Source organism: Equus asinus, chromosome 10 (genome assembly GCF_041296235.1).
Source record: "Equus asinus isolate D_3611 breed Donkey chromosome 10, EquAss-T2T_v2, whole genome shotgun sequence".
Lineage (NCBI taxonomy): Eukaryota > Metazoa > Chordata > Mammalia > Perissodactyla > Equidae > Equus > Equus asinus.
The window spans coordinates 44,249,635-44,264,264 of record NC_091799.1 but is presented as its reverse complement, the minus strand read 5'-3'; the positions used below and the strand labels follow the sequence as shown (position 1 = coordinate 44,264,264).

Here is a 14,630-nt window from a genome sequence, read left to right as displayed (position 1 = left end):
TGTCCCACACTCACCGATCCCCTTCTGTGGGTTGTAGGAGCGGTACTCGGTCAGGTAGTTCAGGTACGGTTTGTCGGCGCTCACTTCGTAGTAGCGGATGTTGCCATCTCCCTGCAGGGGAGGAGGTGGATTCAGAGCAGCTGCCCATCAGGCCCTGCCCGGCCCCCACCGCCAGGCAGCAGAATCCTGGCGTTCGGTGAGCGAACACCAGGGAACTGTCACCAAGGCAGAAGGGGCCCTCACTTGAACGCTCAGTCCCCCCACCATGACCCAAGCCCACCCCTGTGCCTCCAAGGCCCAGCCCCGGGAGCGGAGGCCACACACAGAGGTCACAGGTGGTGTGTCCTGAGGCCATCCGGGGGTCTGACCCTTCAGGGGGGCATTTCTAGTTGTCACCGTCATAATGATGGGGCGGGGCAGGGTGGGGTGCTGCTGCTGGCACTGGGGAGCAGGGGCCAGGGGTGCCACAGCCGGACAGTCCCCCCCAAGGAAGCCCTGCTCTGCCCTGATTTGAAGGCGGCCCCGTTGAGAAACACCCCTGGCCCCTCCTCACCTGGGCCCGGAGGGGGAGGGACCAGCCCAGCTCAGCTGCCAGCACGCGGGCCCAGGGGCTCCTGGGAGCTGGGAAGGAGGCCACGTGGCGCTGGGCTCACCATGCTGGAGAGGGCTCAGTGACTCTGGTCAGTCCCTGCCCTGCACCCCAAGGGCCACAGGCTGCTGTCTGGCCACCAGTGGGACGAGGCCTGGGGTAGTTCTGCCTCCTGCCTCAGGGGTCCAGGCAGCCACCTCCCTCCTGTGCCAGGCTCACCTTCCCCACCACGTAGAGCATGTTGGTATCCACGTCATAGAAGGGAAACAGCACACCGGAGGAGCCATCTAGGTCCTCCTCTGTGAGAGGCACAGAGAGGTCGTCCTGCAAGGGAAGGGAGACCAGCAAGGCCTGCGGGTCACACATGGGGCCCTCAGTGGTGCTCTCTGAGCTAAGAATCCCTGTCCTGGGGCTCTGGATGTGTGTACGTGTGCATGTGCAAGAGGCTGTTTGTGTGTGTGTGAGAGACCAGCACCTTTGATCATGCCAGCATCCTGCCTTGAAGGAATCACTTCTCACACACCTGCTCTCTCCAGCCCTCCCCTCCTGTTTTATTATTCACTGTAATAAACGAGGAGGGAGATTCAGAGAGGAGGCAACCTGTCCAGTCTTTGAAACTCGGGCCAACAGCTCCTTCGAGTCAACACTCCTTGGCCTGGCCCTTGCCCCCACCCCACACTCAGCTACCTTGACAGCAGCTCCTCCTGCCCACGTGCCTCGGGCTGTCATTCAGAGCCCTTGCTCCAGCTGTGCCCTCTGCCCAAGGCCCTCTCCTTCTCCCTGTCCCCCAGTCCTGGTCCCCTCCCCACCACCCGGGCCTCTCCTGGGTCCAGGCTCTCCCCCCTTGAACGACAAGATCACAAGGTCTGAGCTAGCAGCTTCGGTTGTTGGCATCTCCCTGTTATTCGTCAGTCAATTCAATGAATGAATGAATGAATGAATGAATGAAGCCAGCACTCAGCTGAGGAGTGATGGCGGGGGGCATTGGCAGAGTTGTGTGGGAGACTCACCTGGTCCCACAGGGCCACCTGCCGGTTGTTCCATCGGGATGTGCCCGTGGACAGCAGCTTCTTCAGGTTCCCCAGAAACAGCACTTTGTTGGCCCGGTGCCCCTTGTAGCTGGCTTCCTGGAGGGACATGTGCCATCAGGGACTCCCTGCCTTGGCTTATGCTGCTGCTCCACCCGGAATGCCTGCCTTTCTCACCCCAGCTCTTCCTGGAGAAGCCTTCTGGGGGCACCACCGCTAGGAAGCCTTCCTGGGTCTCTCCCACCCACATGGAGGTTCTCCCACTGTTTTGGTTGAGAGTTGTTTTTCTGGGCTAGGACAGTGGCAAACTTCTGCCCAGCTCCTGCTCTTGCTGAAAGATTACTGAGCACCCACTGTATGCAAGGCATGGGGCCAGGCGTGCTCTGGCACCTGGGTTATCTTATTTAATCCTCCAAGAGGAAGAACTAAGAAACACCAAGGGCCTATGCTGCAGAGGAGGGAACAGAGGCTCCGGGAGCTGGCCTAAGGCCCACAGTGGATGGACAGGGGTGTCCCAAGGGCTCTGACCCCAGGTCACACCTCCTGCCAGAGCCGAGGTGCACCGCCAAACTCTGGAATTAGACCAGGTTCAAGTCCTGGCTTTCGGTGTGGGCCAGTCGCTTGGCCTATGTTCGCCTCAGTTTTCTCTTCTGAAAAATGGGGATGACATGTCCTACGGCTCAACAGACAGGGCCAGCCCGTGTGAAGGCACGGCCAGAACGCCGACAGCGTCACTGCCCTGTCCTCAGGAGCCTCCCCCGAGCCTGCTCCTTTCCTTGCTCCTCTGACCCCACCCAGAGCCCAGCCCGGCACCCACCTGGAGGACGGTCCCGGCTCGAGGGTCGAGAATCCGGATCTTGCGGTCCTTACAGGTGGTGGCCAGCAGGCTGCCGCTGGTGTTGAAGGACATGGAGAGGATCACGTCCTGGTGACAGTCAATTGTCCTCACGGGGCTGGTGATTACAGACTCCTTTGTGTCCAGGTTCCAGACCATCACCTGCACAGCAGAGAGCGGGCGCTGAGCACGTGGCCACCCCCCCGCCAGACCCCACAGCCACACGCCACCAGGCTGCGGGGAAACACGGTATCCCCAGCAGGGAAGCCCAGATGGCAGTCTGGCCCCGGGGCCTCGGGTGGGAGAAGGGATCTGCTGCTGAAGCTGTCACACAGCAGGAGGGGAAGCCAGGGGTCAGGCTGTCTGGCAGTGAAAAGAGAACACCATCTGCCCTGGAGCAACAGGACGTCCACGCCGGGCAGGCCCCAGGAGTCCCGCGGGCTCAAACAGCCTAGCAGCAGTTCCCACCTCACACAGACCAACAGGCTGCCATGTTCAGCTGCACAGGCTGGGCACTGCCCGCCGTCAGGGCAATCCCCTCCCGTGGCCTATGGTGTGAATAGCACCCCTGGAGTTGTATACAGAATACTCTGCTCAAGGGAAGCAGGAGCCGGAAGACACCTGCCACCCACCGGTGAAAGAGCACTTGATCCTTTCCCTTCTGAAGGGGGTACAAGGCCCGTGGGCCCCCGAGGCGAGTGAAGCCCTACAGAGTTGCGAAGGGAAGAGTTCAAAAGCCATGGCTAGGGTCACATCAACCCTATTTGTGTACAGATTGAGACAGTGAGGCCCAGAGAAGACACGGGGTTTTCCCAGGTCACCATGCAAGTCAGAGACCGAGTCGAAATAGAACCATGGTCTCCTCTACTGTGAACCCCCCAGTCCACAGGGCCCATAGCCAGCCAGCTGGCAGTCTTCGGAGCAGGGGAAGCTCCCCTGGGTGGGGTGCAGCCCGTGCCCTCCAGGCAGACTTACCAGTTGAATAGTGTCCCCCCAAAACTCATGTCCACCTGGAACGTGACCCTAATTGAACATAGGGTCTTTGTAGCTGGAATTAGTTACAATGAGCTCATACTGGATTAGGGTGGGCCCTAAAGCCGATGATGGGCATCCTTATAGGAGGAGGAGAGGACGTGCAGACACACACAGAGCAGGCCACGGGAACACGGACGCAGGCTGGGGTGAGGCAGCTCCAAGCCAAGGAAGGCCGGGAGCCACTAGAAGCCAGAAGAGGCACAGAAGGGCCCCTCTCGGGAGCCTCTGGAGGAAGCAGGGCCCTCCCAACACCTCGGTTTTGGATTTCCACAACTGTGCGAGAATAAAGTTCTGCTGTCTTAAACCACCCGGGTTGCCCATTTGATAGGGCAGCCCCAGGAAACGAATAGGCAGACCCACCTTGTAGTCATAGCCGGAGCTGAAGAGGATGTTGGCGGCCGTGGGATGCCACTCCACCAGGCCCACTCGGCGCGCGTGGCCCACCAGCTCCTTCCTGCAGCCCGTGAGGTTCTTTGTCAGTAGTTGCTTGGGGATGTCCCAGATCTTAATCTGTCAGGGGAGACACGGTCGGGGGGAGTGTTAGCCAGGGTCACCCCAGCACCTCCGCCACCCTGAGCCACAGAGCTGGCAGTGCCCAGCAGAAGGGCCGGGGGATCTCTCTCTCTGTCCACCTCTCACTCAGTGGAGGGGCAGCTGGCGTCCCTCAGAGGGACAGGGGCTTTGCCAAGGTCCTCCAGCCCAAGCAGGGGTTGGCATTGACCAGAGATGACCCCGGGCCTCCAAATGGCCCCTGGTTATCTTTGCTGTTCTAATGACCTGAGGCAGCCAAGGGGCAGCTGGGCCACAGGCTGGCTCCCAGGCTGGATGTGAGAGCAGATCTGCCTCCCAGCCTAGCATATCCCTCAAAGTTCTCTACCCCCTCCTCAGCCCAAAGGCCGAGGGCAGAGCTTCAAATGCCAGGAGAACGGGTTCATGATCATCCGCAGGGCACTAAGGAGCCATCGCAGTCTCTGGAGCAGGACATGCTCTTTCCTTTGGAGGGCCCCCTTGGATGGCCAGGAAGAGGAAAGCCTGAAGGCCAGAGGGCCAGGCTGGATGGAGTCACAGGCCTGTACTCCACAGCAAGGGCCTGGCAGGGGGGCTGGGGCTTCCCCCCCAGAGCAGTATTGTTGAGGATGGAAGGCGCTTCCACCCTAGAAAGTAAGCTCCCCGCCACGGAGGCATACAAGCGGAGGACAGAGGGCCGCTGCAGAGGCAATGCAGCTGGAGATGGTGCTGACTTGGTGCTCCTCCGGTCCCCACGGGATTGTACGCCCCCTTCCCTTAGAGATGCACAGGTTGTCAGGTAGACTTTGCTTTCAGTTCAGCCAATATTTATTTCCTGGTCGTCTTGGACTTAAAACCATAAAGGCAACCCCACGAGAGCATGCCAGGCTCCAGAGATAGGAGTCCAGGGCGGGCTGTTTCCGCACAGAACTGAACTCGCTGGAGGATGGACTCTGTGCAGCTCCGTCTGGGAGGTGCAGAGCCCGTCCCCAACACTCCTGAGACTAGAGGCTCGTCCCTGCCCCACAGGCCCTGGGGTCAGGGTTAGACGCTGCCACCCCCAATAGTGGTGTCCACTCATCCTGCCCCTGGGGCACCTGGGAAGGGACAGTGACAGGCAATTGAGCTAGCTAGAAATTTAATAAAGACCTTGAAAGGAGCCTTCAAAGCAGGCCTGAAGGGGTAGGTGTTCCGGGAGTGGGGAAAGAAGCAGATATTCAACACCCCGTCAGAAGCCCTGAACTCACTGGAGATGAGGCCAACTCTTACAGGGGCTGACTGCCACTTCAGTGAAGCCACCTCGGCAGACATTGTCCTGTGTTCCTAAATCCCCTATATGGAAACTGACACAAGTCCTCTTAGAATTTTCTAGCTGCTTCTCCTGACGAACTGGTCTCTTTCCTTTGATCAGACAGCGAGGGTTCTGCAATACAGTCTGTTTCCCTTTTTGCCTTGGCTGCCAGGCAGCTCAGAGCTACACTTGGAATTCAACAGCTACAACCCTCCACAGCTAACGTTTCTAGTATTATTTCCTCACTTCCTCCATCTGTGGCTGCTGCTCTTTAGGGAAGTGGCACAGCTCAATGGAAACGGACTGGGCTCTGGAATCAAGCCTCAGTGTGAAGCCTGGCTCTGTGTGGCCTCAGACAGAGTGCTGCACCTCTCAGATCCTCGGCTTCCCCATCAGAAAAATATCCCACCTGGTGGGGCTGCTGGGAAGACTGAGTGAAATGATACCGGAAGGAGAGTCAGGAACAGTGGCTCACAAGAAATGGTACCCATGACTTTTATCCTGATTTTAATTGTCTGATCACATCCATGTATTTTGTTTTAAGCCATACCCACCTTGTTTTAGGACAGGGTACAGAATAAACTATGAATAAATAACACTGAATGTTGTGGGGGTAGGGACCACAGCCCTGGTACAGAACAGGGACTCAAAAAAGGGGATGCGACTGAAGCTTTTGGGATGGTGCTGGTGTCCATATTTGCAGGAGGCTCCCACTCCTGTCCTTTTAAAGCTCCCGTCCCCACTGTCTGTGAAATTAAGTGGCATAATGTTTTCCGGCCACAGTGAAAATGCCCTGCAGCATTTTATAGTTCCCCAAAAGCCGGGCTTTCCTGTTGGAATATGGCTCTCACTGGATGGTTGGGAGCTATTATGCCCATTTTACAGGTGGGGGAACTGAGGCCCACAGAGAGTAGGGGGGGGTGCCCCAATGCCACGGGGCCCAGAACTTCTCCTCCTCCATCTAAGTCACCCCTCCCCACACAGGGAGCTCACCTCACGAAGGATGAAGGAGTCAGGAGCATCAGAACCGAGGACGGACACGATCCCATCTCCCCCTGCCCCTGCCCCCCTCTCGGGAAAGGCGGCCCACGCCTGACTCACCGTGGCATCTTCAGAACAGGAGGCGATCTCAAAATCATCAAAAGGGTTCCATTTGATGTCTAAGACGTTCCCTCTGTGCCCGCAGACCTTCGGGTAGTGGGGGTCCAACTTTCCCGTCTGCAAAACAGGGCCCAGGCAGGTTGGGGCGGGGAGGCGGCTACCTCCACGTTAGCATCCGGACAGTCACTCGGGCAGTCGACAATCCCCGAGCAGACTGGAAAATGCACGGGACAGAACTGGGGTGAATCTAGCACTTGCCATTGCTCCCTGTGTGACCCTGGGGGTGTCACATCACTTCTGGGAGCCTCAGTGTCCTCCTCGGTGAAACGGAGGCAGCAATGGGTGTTTCAAACGGTTCGTGTGAGGAGCGCAGGAGAGGAGGTGTGCAAAGGGCCGAGCGCAGTGCAGGTGTTCAGTGAAAAGACCTTCCCCAGACACTGCTGGCGGGAATGCAACACGGTGCAGCCACTTTGGGAAACAGGCTGGCCGCTCATCAAAAGGCTGAACGCAGAGGCGCCCCGTGACCCAGCAGTTCCACTCCCAGGTACATCCCCAAGAGAACTGACAACACGGCTCCACAAAAAGCGCGTGCACCAGTGTTCACAGCAGCGTTTCTCATAATGGCCACAAGGTGGAAACAGCCAAACGGACGACTGGATAGACAAACGTAGGATATTCACACAATGAAATATCATTCAGCCAAAAAAGGAAGGAAGTACTGATACATGTTACAACATGGATGACCCTTGAGAACGTTATGCTAAGTGAAAGAAGGCAGACATGAAAAGCCACCAGATACTGCGTGACTCCACTTAGATGAGGTACCAGATGTGGTTTCATTGCTTGAGCAAATTAACACACTCCCTGGTCCCTGGCGTTCAGAACCCTGACGGATGATATGAAAAATCCGGAATAAGTAAATCCAGAGAGACTGGAAGCAGACTGGTGGCTGCCTAGGGCTGGGGGAGGGGGCAAGGGGGAGTGGCTGCTCGTGGGTCTGGGGTTTCCTTTTGGAGTGATGAAATTATTTTTGAAATTAGATAGTGGTGATGTTGCACAACCAACCGTGTGAATATATTAAAACCCACCGAATTGTACACTTTAAAGGGTGAATCTTATAGTATGTGAATTCTATTTCAATTAGAAAGAAAAGGCACTTCCTTCCCTTTCCCTCTTTCCTGCTGAGAATCCCCATGAGGTGCCGGGTGACACATAGGGCCCACAGCCCATGCCGACAGCCCTGAAGCTGGTCTCTCCAACTGCACAGGGAGACTTGGATTTCCCGGGTCATGCGGCAGCCACACCGGTTCAGTCACAGAAACGCGGAGCTGGCAGGGACCAACGCATTCATTTTACACGTCCCACTGCATGGTCCTGGCAGAACAGGGGCCAGGAACCGGGCCCTCTGCCTGCCAACGCAGGCTTCGTCCACACCCCCCACCCTGGGCTCCCCTTCAGATACACTCTCCCCAGATCAGCTCTCACCCCTCAGGAAAGGTTGTTAGACGCCTCGCCCCACCCCGGATCCCGTACTGGAGGAGGGAACCCTATGGAGGACATTATTTGATAAACTGGAACATGAACGTCAGATTAAAGTATTGTTGCAATGTTAAACTCAGTGGAGTTGATAAGGTACAGTGGTTATGTAAGAGAATATTCTTCTTTTTAGGAAACACTCAAGGATTTAGGGAGAAAGGACAAAGACGTCCTGAACTCTCGAAGGGTTCAGAAAAAATAATTACACCCTCACATACAGTCAGAAAGAGAGAGAAAAAGAAAAGAAAGAATGTGGACGTGCGCCGTTTCCCAGTGGTACATGGGGAGCTGGGACCAGCTCCATTTCTTGCAGCTGGTTCTGCCTCCTCCGTGGCTGCAAACAATGAGCCCCTGGACAGGGAAGAGAGGACACACTGCCTGCCCCCTGCGGCCGGGCAGCCCCTGAGCCGGGGCCTTGGAGGGAGCACACCACGCCTACGGCCAGCTCAGACCTTTGGCCCAGCCTCCAGGCCACTGGCACGCTGTCGTCAGGTGAGCTTTCAAAACCTGAAATCCGACTGTGTCATGCACCTGCTCAGACTTTGCAGGCCTTTCCCTCATCTGTAGAGTGAATAACCCCCTCCTTGCAGGATCGTATGAGAGTAAAACGAGACGCTGTGCCTGAAACGCTCTCCAGTGATGACCTGTAGTAAGTGCTCAAACGAGCAGCTATGATTCTAGGCACACAGGTGTGCACACACACGTCCATGTGCATATCAAAATGCCCCAAAATGTTAAGCGTGGTTATCTCCAGATGGTGGGACAAATTAGTGGCTTTTATCAAATTCTGCATTTTTTAAAAATTTCCCAAACTTTCTATAAAAACTGTGTAAGTTTTGCCATAAAAAAGGTACTTAAGAACAGAACTCCAGGCTTTCAGAAAAGATGGGTCTTTCCAGGATTCCAAAAATTTGTCATAAGACTGCAGAGCTTGCAGGGCTCTGAGGCCACGATGGTGAGCACACAGGAGAGCCCTCTCATCCGGCACCCGTGGCCCGCATCACTAATGGCTCCCACTAATGGATGGCGGCCCCAGAGCGGAGGAGGGGCTTGCCCAGGGTCACTGGGTGGGGGGGGGTGGGGGGGGGCGGGGGAAGGGGCAGGGCGGGAGCCAGGGCTCTGGCTCCCAAGTGTGAGCCTGCGGGGGACTGAACTGTGCTCCGCGGGAGCTCCAGCCCGCTCTGAGTCAGTGTCCATGCAGAACACGGGCTTTCCCTTCTCTGGATCACTTCCTGGGCCCAGGGCCTGAGCAGGGCTGGCTTTGCCCGGCACACCCAGTCTCCTCCAGGGCCCTTCCCTCCACTCGGGCCCAGGGCCGCACCCGTTCCTGCCCTGAGGCTTCTCAAGAGCCAACTGTCAGGCCGGAAGGGAGCACACAGCCCAGGGGCCCCTCCCGCCTCTGCCTCCCCTCCCAGCTCTGCCAGCCAGAGACGGGGCTTCGGGCCTGGCGGCTTGGGAGGGCAGCCCCTCGGGGCCGGAGGCCAGCGTGGTCCCAGGTCCGCAGGGTCCGCGGCGCCTAGACAGCCGCCCCTCGTCCTTGTCCTCGTCCTCTGCTGCAGGCACAGCTGTCTCGGGGCGGTTGCGGCTGCGCAGGCCCCACACCAACACACTAGCCAGTCTGGTGGGCGGCTCACGGGCCACACACAGCCCAACCAGGCCAGGGACACGTGGAGTCAGGGGGCCACCGCCGCCCTTTGGTCCATCAGGCAGCCGCCGGCCAGCAACAGGCTCTGCTCTACGGGGACACAGGCCCGAACTCAGGAGATCGTCTGCTCTGCTCCCCGCGCGTGGAGCACCCTGGACCTGGTGCAGGAGCCGGAGCCTGGCCTGCAGTGCTGCCACCTGCCCCTCCGCGGTGGGCCAACAAGGCCCAGAAGGCGGAGCCGGCACTGGGAGGGGCGCTGCGGAGCAGGCCTCAGCCTGGATGGTGAGCGCGGCCTGTCCCACCGCAGCGGTGCCGTGGCCGCGGGCGCCCTCGGGGACTGCAGGGTGCACCGCACAGCGCAGGAGAGGCCAGGCGGCGGGCTGGCCGGCTTCCTGAGCTCGAATCTCTGCGGCAGCACCTACTATGTGCCAACTGCGGCCGGAATTTCCTCATCCACAAAATGGCAACAGTAGCAGGACGTGGGAGGGGGGTGAGGATGAAGGATGAGGGCAGTAAAGGCTGGGGCAGGGCCTGGTACGGGGGGAAGCTCATGGAGCTCCTCAGAGGACGCAGGGGGCCTGATCAGGGGCCACTCGGGACGCCCCCCAGGGCCAGGCCGAGCTGCTCCCAGGGGCCGCCATCGCTTCCCTCCTGGCCCGGGGGCAGTGGCTCCAGGCTACCTCAGGGAGTGCACGATGCCTCCACGGCATTCCCAGGGAGGGACCAGAGCACACTCAGGTCCATGAGGAACGCGGCTGCAAATGCTTCTCTTTAGGAACCGTAACTTGGGAGTCATTTCTGCGCCAGGGGCACTGCTCTCTTGTCTGATTCAGCTCTGACACCCCAGCAAGCAGTACAGCCATCCCCACCACAGCACAGCCGCTGAGGCCGCTGGAGGACAATCACGGGCTAGGGCCGTGGGGCCAGAGCTGGCACTGCTTCCTCTCACTGCCTGGTCTGCCTCTTGCCGTCCTCACACCATAGTTATCACTGGCATCAAGCGGGCCTTTCTTTCAGGACCTACTATGTGCCAGGTCTCACTCTGTGCAAGTAGTGGCAGAAAACGAGGTACTTGGGGCTTGGGGATCAACCAGAGAAGGCTTCCTGGAGGAAAAGGCTTTTGAATTGGGCCTTAAAGAGAAAAGTCTTTGACCAGGCTAGGGTGGGGGGGCGGCATTTCAAGCCAGAAAGGCAGTGCCACAGGTAGGTGTTCAGTGGGGAGGAGCCTGAAGCAGCCTGCAGGGAAGGTAGACTGGAATATGACAGGGGAGAGGAGGCCAGACAAGAGGGTGAGGCAGCGGGCAGGGGACAGTCATCTGGCACATGGTCCATGGCTGGACCCTGTGGGGAGATGGACACCGGGACAGAGGAGTCGCATCCTGACTGGAGGGGGTGAGACTGCAGGAGGGCCGCCCGGAGGAGGAGGCTGGGAGCTGAGCAGAGGGAAGGATGCTAAGAGTGCTCCCCGACCCTGGGACACACCTGCCGCTAAAATGCACATATCCCGCCCCCAGGAGGACGGCCGAGTGTCCCTCCTCAGTGCCCCCACCTAGCCCACAGAGGGGCCTGAGGGGGCCACGGGAGAAACTGCACCCCGCACGGGAAACGGTGAACCCAGAGGGCGGCTGGTGATGGGCCGGTCCCCCTGCAGAGGGCGCTCCCTTTCTCCCCAGCTGGTTTCTTCCGCCTTCGTCAGCCCTCACAGACAGAAAGCGCCTCCTGCTTCGCCCCGCAGGCCCCCACGGCCCTGCCGCCCCTCGCTCTCCGCCCCTGGTCCTGGCTCTGTCCTCTGGGACTCCAGAGCCACCTTCTCCCTTGTCCCAGGCCAGCTCCTTGGATATCTGAAGGCAGAGGCCCATTCCTGAGTATGTTCTTTTCCAGGCTGACCTGGAAGAGACTCAAAAACAGAAGCCATTGGCCGGGTGATGGAGGCCTCCAACAAGGAAGGCAGGGCTTCCCGGTCGGGCCCTGGGGAGCCTGGGAAGGCGTCTGGGCAGGGGAGTGATATGGTCAGACACAGGCTTGGGTCAGGGCCGCCTGCCTCTGGGGGCACAGCAGTGAAGGCCCCCCTTCTCCCATGGCTACCATGGCATTGGTTTGGCTCCTAGGCCCGAGGACCCCCTCTGGCCTGGTCACTCCCAGCAGTGTTCCAGGGTCTGCCCCAGGGCTCTGCCTGCCCTTCCTTCCTTCCTCCCCACCCTCCACACCTCAAGGCAAAGTCCACGCTCCTACCCCGGGCGGCTCTGCACAGGCCAGGCCGGGCCCCAGGCTCAGGGAGGGCCTGTGCAGACCTTCTCAGGGCCTTTGTTCCGAGCACAGCTGGGCTGGCTGCCAGGGCTGCGGGCACCTCCCTCCCACGGGCTCACCCTGGTCACAGCGCAGGAGGAAGGGCCCTGACTGTGGAGACACTCCCTTAGGGACACCTGACACCACCGGGGACAGCTGGCCCTTCGAGAGGAACTTCCTGGACGCTGTGGGGAGGCAGGCGCGTCCGCCCCCGCGCGCCTGCACACACTCCATTAAAGATCAGCCAGCTCCTGCCTCCCTCCTCACACCTCTGCCCGGAGGGCACGTAACCCCGGTAACGGAGCAGGAGCCATGGAACCCAGAGCCGCCTCAGGCGCTGCCGGTGGGCACGAGAGGGAGGCCCCAGGTCTGGGCCACACTGGGGTGCTCATCCTTACTGTTCAGGGTCCTCCGGGAAGCCACCTCTCTGAGCCTCGGCATCCTCGTCTGTACAGTGGGGCCACACTCCCCACCAGATGGGTTAACGAAGGCATCAGCACAACACTGGCCCTGGTGGTGACATGAAAAGGTCCCGCAGGCCTGTCCGCCTGCCCAGGGGGAGCGCTGCAGGAGGGGCCAGCATGTGGTCCCTTCTCTCCACCCCTCGTCCTTGCTCCAGCACACTGGATCTGGTAACTTAAGAAAGTATCAATCAAATGCCATGCGTGGGCCTTTCTGGACCCCAAACAAACCAAACACAAGAGGTACTGATGGCGCAATCAGGGACATTTCCACATGGGCTGGGAACCAGGTGACCCAGGACTTACTGTCGACGCCGTGATCCTGGCATTGTGGTTCTGCCATAAATGTCCCTATTTTTTAGAATTGCATATTGAAGTTTGTGGAAAAATGACAAAACATCCAGGATTCGCTTTAAAATACTTCAGGAAAAAAAAGGGATGGACACAGCAAGAGTAGTAAACTCTTGAAAATTCTAGAATCTGGGCGTAGAAGAGTTCATTATATTTTGTGTTTGAAATCCTTTCATAATTATGAAAAGAACTCGATCAGAGCCAGCTTCTGGAAATGCAGATTACAAACCAACAGCGTCACACTGCCCAGGGGCAGAGATGCCAGACTCAGCAAATAAAAATACAGGATGCCCAGTAAAATCTGAATTTCAGATAAACAACAAATAATTTCGTTGGTGTATGTTCCATGCAATATTTTACTTATATTAAAAAATTATTTGGGAAAAGAGTGGCAGTTTCTTAAAAAACGAAACCTGTAACTACTTACGACCCAGCGACTGCTCTCTGGGCATTTATCCCAGAGAAACGGAGACTGACTTATGTTCACTCAAAAACCTGTCCACCAACGTTTATAGCAGCTTTTCCAGTAAAAGCCCCAAACTGGAAACAATCCTGACGGCCTTCACGGCATGAGTGGTTAGACAAGCTGTGTGTGTCCACACCGCGGAATACCACTCAGCCATAGAAAGCAGTGGGTTATCAATACACGCACTGACTGGGGTGATCTCCAGAGAACCACGCTGAGCGGAAAGTCAAGCCCAGGTGACACACTGGACGGTTCCATTTACATGACTTTCTTAAAATGGCAAAAGTGTAGGAATGGAACACAGGTGAGCGGGGTCCGGGGTTAAGGAGAGGGTGGGGGTACAGGGAGTGGCGGTGGCTGTCACAGGGGTCTCTGACGACGCAGTGTTCTGCATCCTGACTGGAGCGATGCCGACATCCCGGTTTCAATATCGTCCTACAGTCTCGTAGATGTTACTACTGGGGGAAACTGGGTGAAGGGCAGCCAGGAGCCCCCAGCATGATGTCTAACAATTGCGTCTACAATGACCTCAAAACAAAAAGTTTAATTAGAAAGAAAAAAATAAGCAAAAAAAGTTACTTGGTGTTTATCGGAAATTCAGATTTCACCAGGCATCCCGTATTTTATCTGGAGCTTGTGGGAAGGCAGGCTCTCCGGCCCACTCAGACCTGCCGAGTCAGAATCTGTGTTGTGATGCTCAGGTGTGAGTCCTGATTAGTGGCTTCCAGCTCCTGTTGTGGCTGAATTCCTAGGAGCCTGTGATGATGGTAGCCATTACCATGTGTCCTCGAGCTATTTATGACATTTCAGAAAGCCCAAAGGAATCGCACATTTTACCCAGGATCAGGCTGCACATGACAACTGAGTTTCAACCCTCCAGTGGCTTCCCATTGGACTCAGAATGGAGCCAGACTCCTTCCCTGGCCTCCAAGGCCTTCACAGTGCCCGCCCTGCTCCTCTCTCTGACCTCACCTCCCACTTCCCCGCCCCTGTGACAATGCAAAAGTTTGTTTCTCAAACATACCAAACCCATTCCCACCTCAGGGCCTTTGCACGTGCTATTCATGCTGCCTGACCGCTCTGCCCCTGGAGCTTCAAGTGGCTCTGTGCTCTAATGTCACCTCCCCAGAAAGGCCTTCTCTGATCAGCCTCTCTAAACTAGGTCCCCTCTCTCCACCCAGGTCTCACTCCATCACATCAAACCAATTTATTTTCTTAATATCAGCTGTTAGTACCTATTTATACTGAGTAGTTCATGTGAGTTGGAAACTGTGACAGTCCTGAAAGAGCCTGAGTAATAAAAATCAGGAAAAGACGTTAATTATTTAAGAATGCAGTTTTTTTGGCGGACAGAATCTTTTAAATGCACCCAGAGCCTGGGAGCAACAAGGAGCCCAACGGGGCCATGTCTAGGGGTCCTTCCAGCGCTGACCTGCAAGTCTTTCCGTAAATCGCATTTTACACTTGCCCCACCCCAGCTTGAAAAATTCCCTCTCTCT

General features: G+C 57.4%; 1 protein-coding gene across 6 annotated transcripts in view; it reads right to left on the bottom strand.

Moving 5' to 3' along the window:
- CORO2A (coronin 2A) overlaps nt 1-14,630 on the bottom strand; it is a 53,592-nt gene that overhangs the window by 6,422 nt on the left and 32,540 nt on the right. For all 6 annotated transcript variants that reach the window (XM_070519153.1, XM_044779153.2, XM_070519152.1 and 3 more), the window contains exons 3-8: nt 6,387-6,503; nt 3,848-3,997; nt 2,435-2,614; nt 1,600-1,716; nt 809-913; nt 15-111 (exon numbers count right to left, since the gene is read on the bottom strand). In XM_070519153.1, the coding sequence (XP_070375254.1) occupies nt 15-111; nt 809-913; nt 1,600-1,716; nt 2,435-2,614; nt 3,848-3,997; nt 6,387-6,503 (766 nt within the window). The remainder of the gene's footprint in view (nt 1-14; nt 112-808; nt 914-1,599; nt 1,717-2,434; nt 2,615-3,847; nt 3,998-6,386; nt 6,504-14,630) is intronic.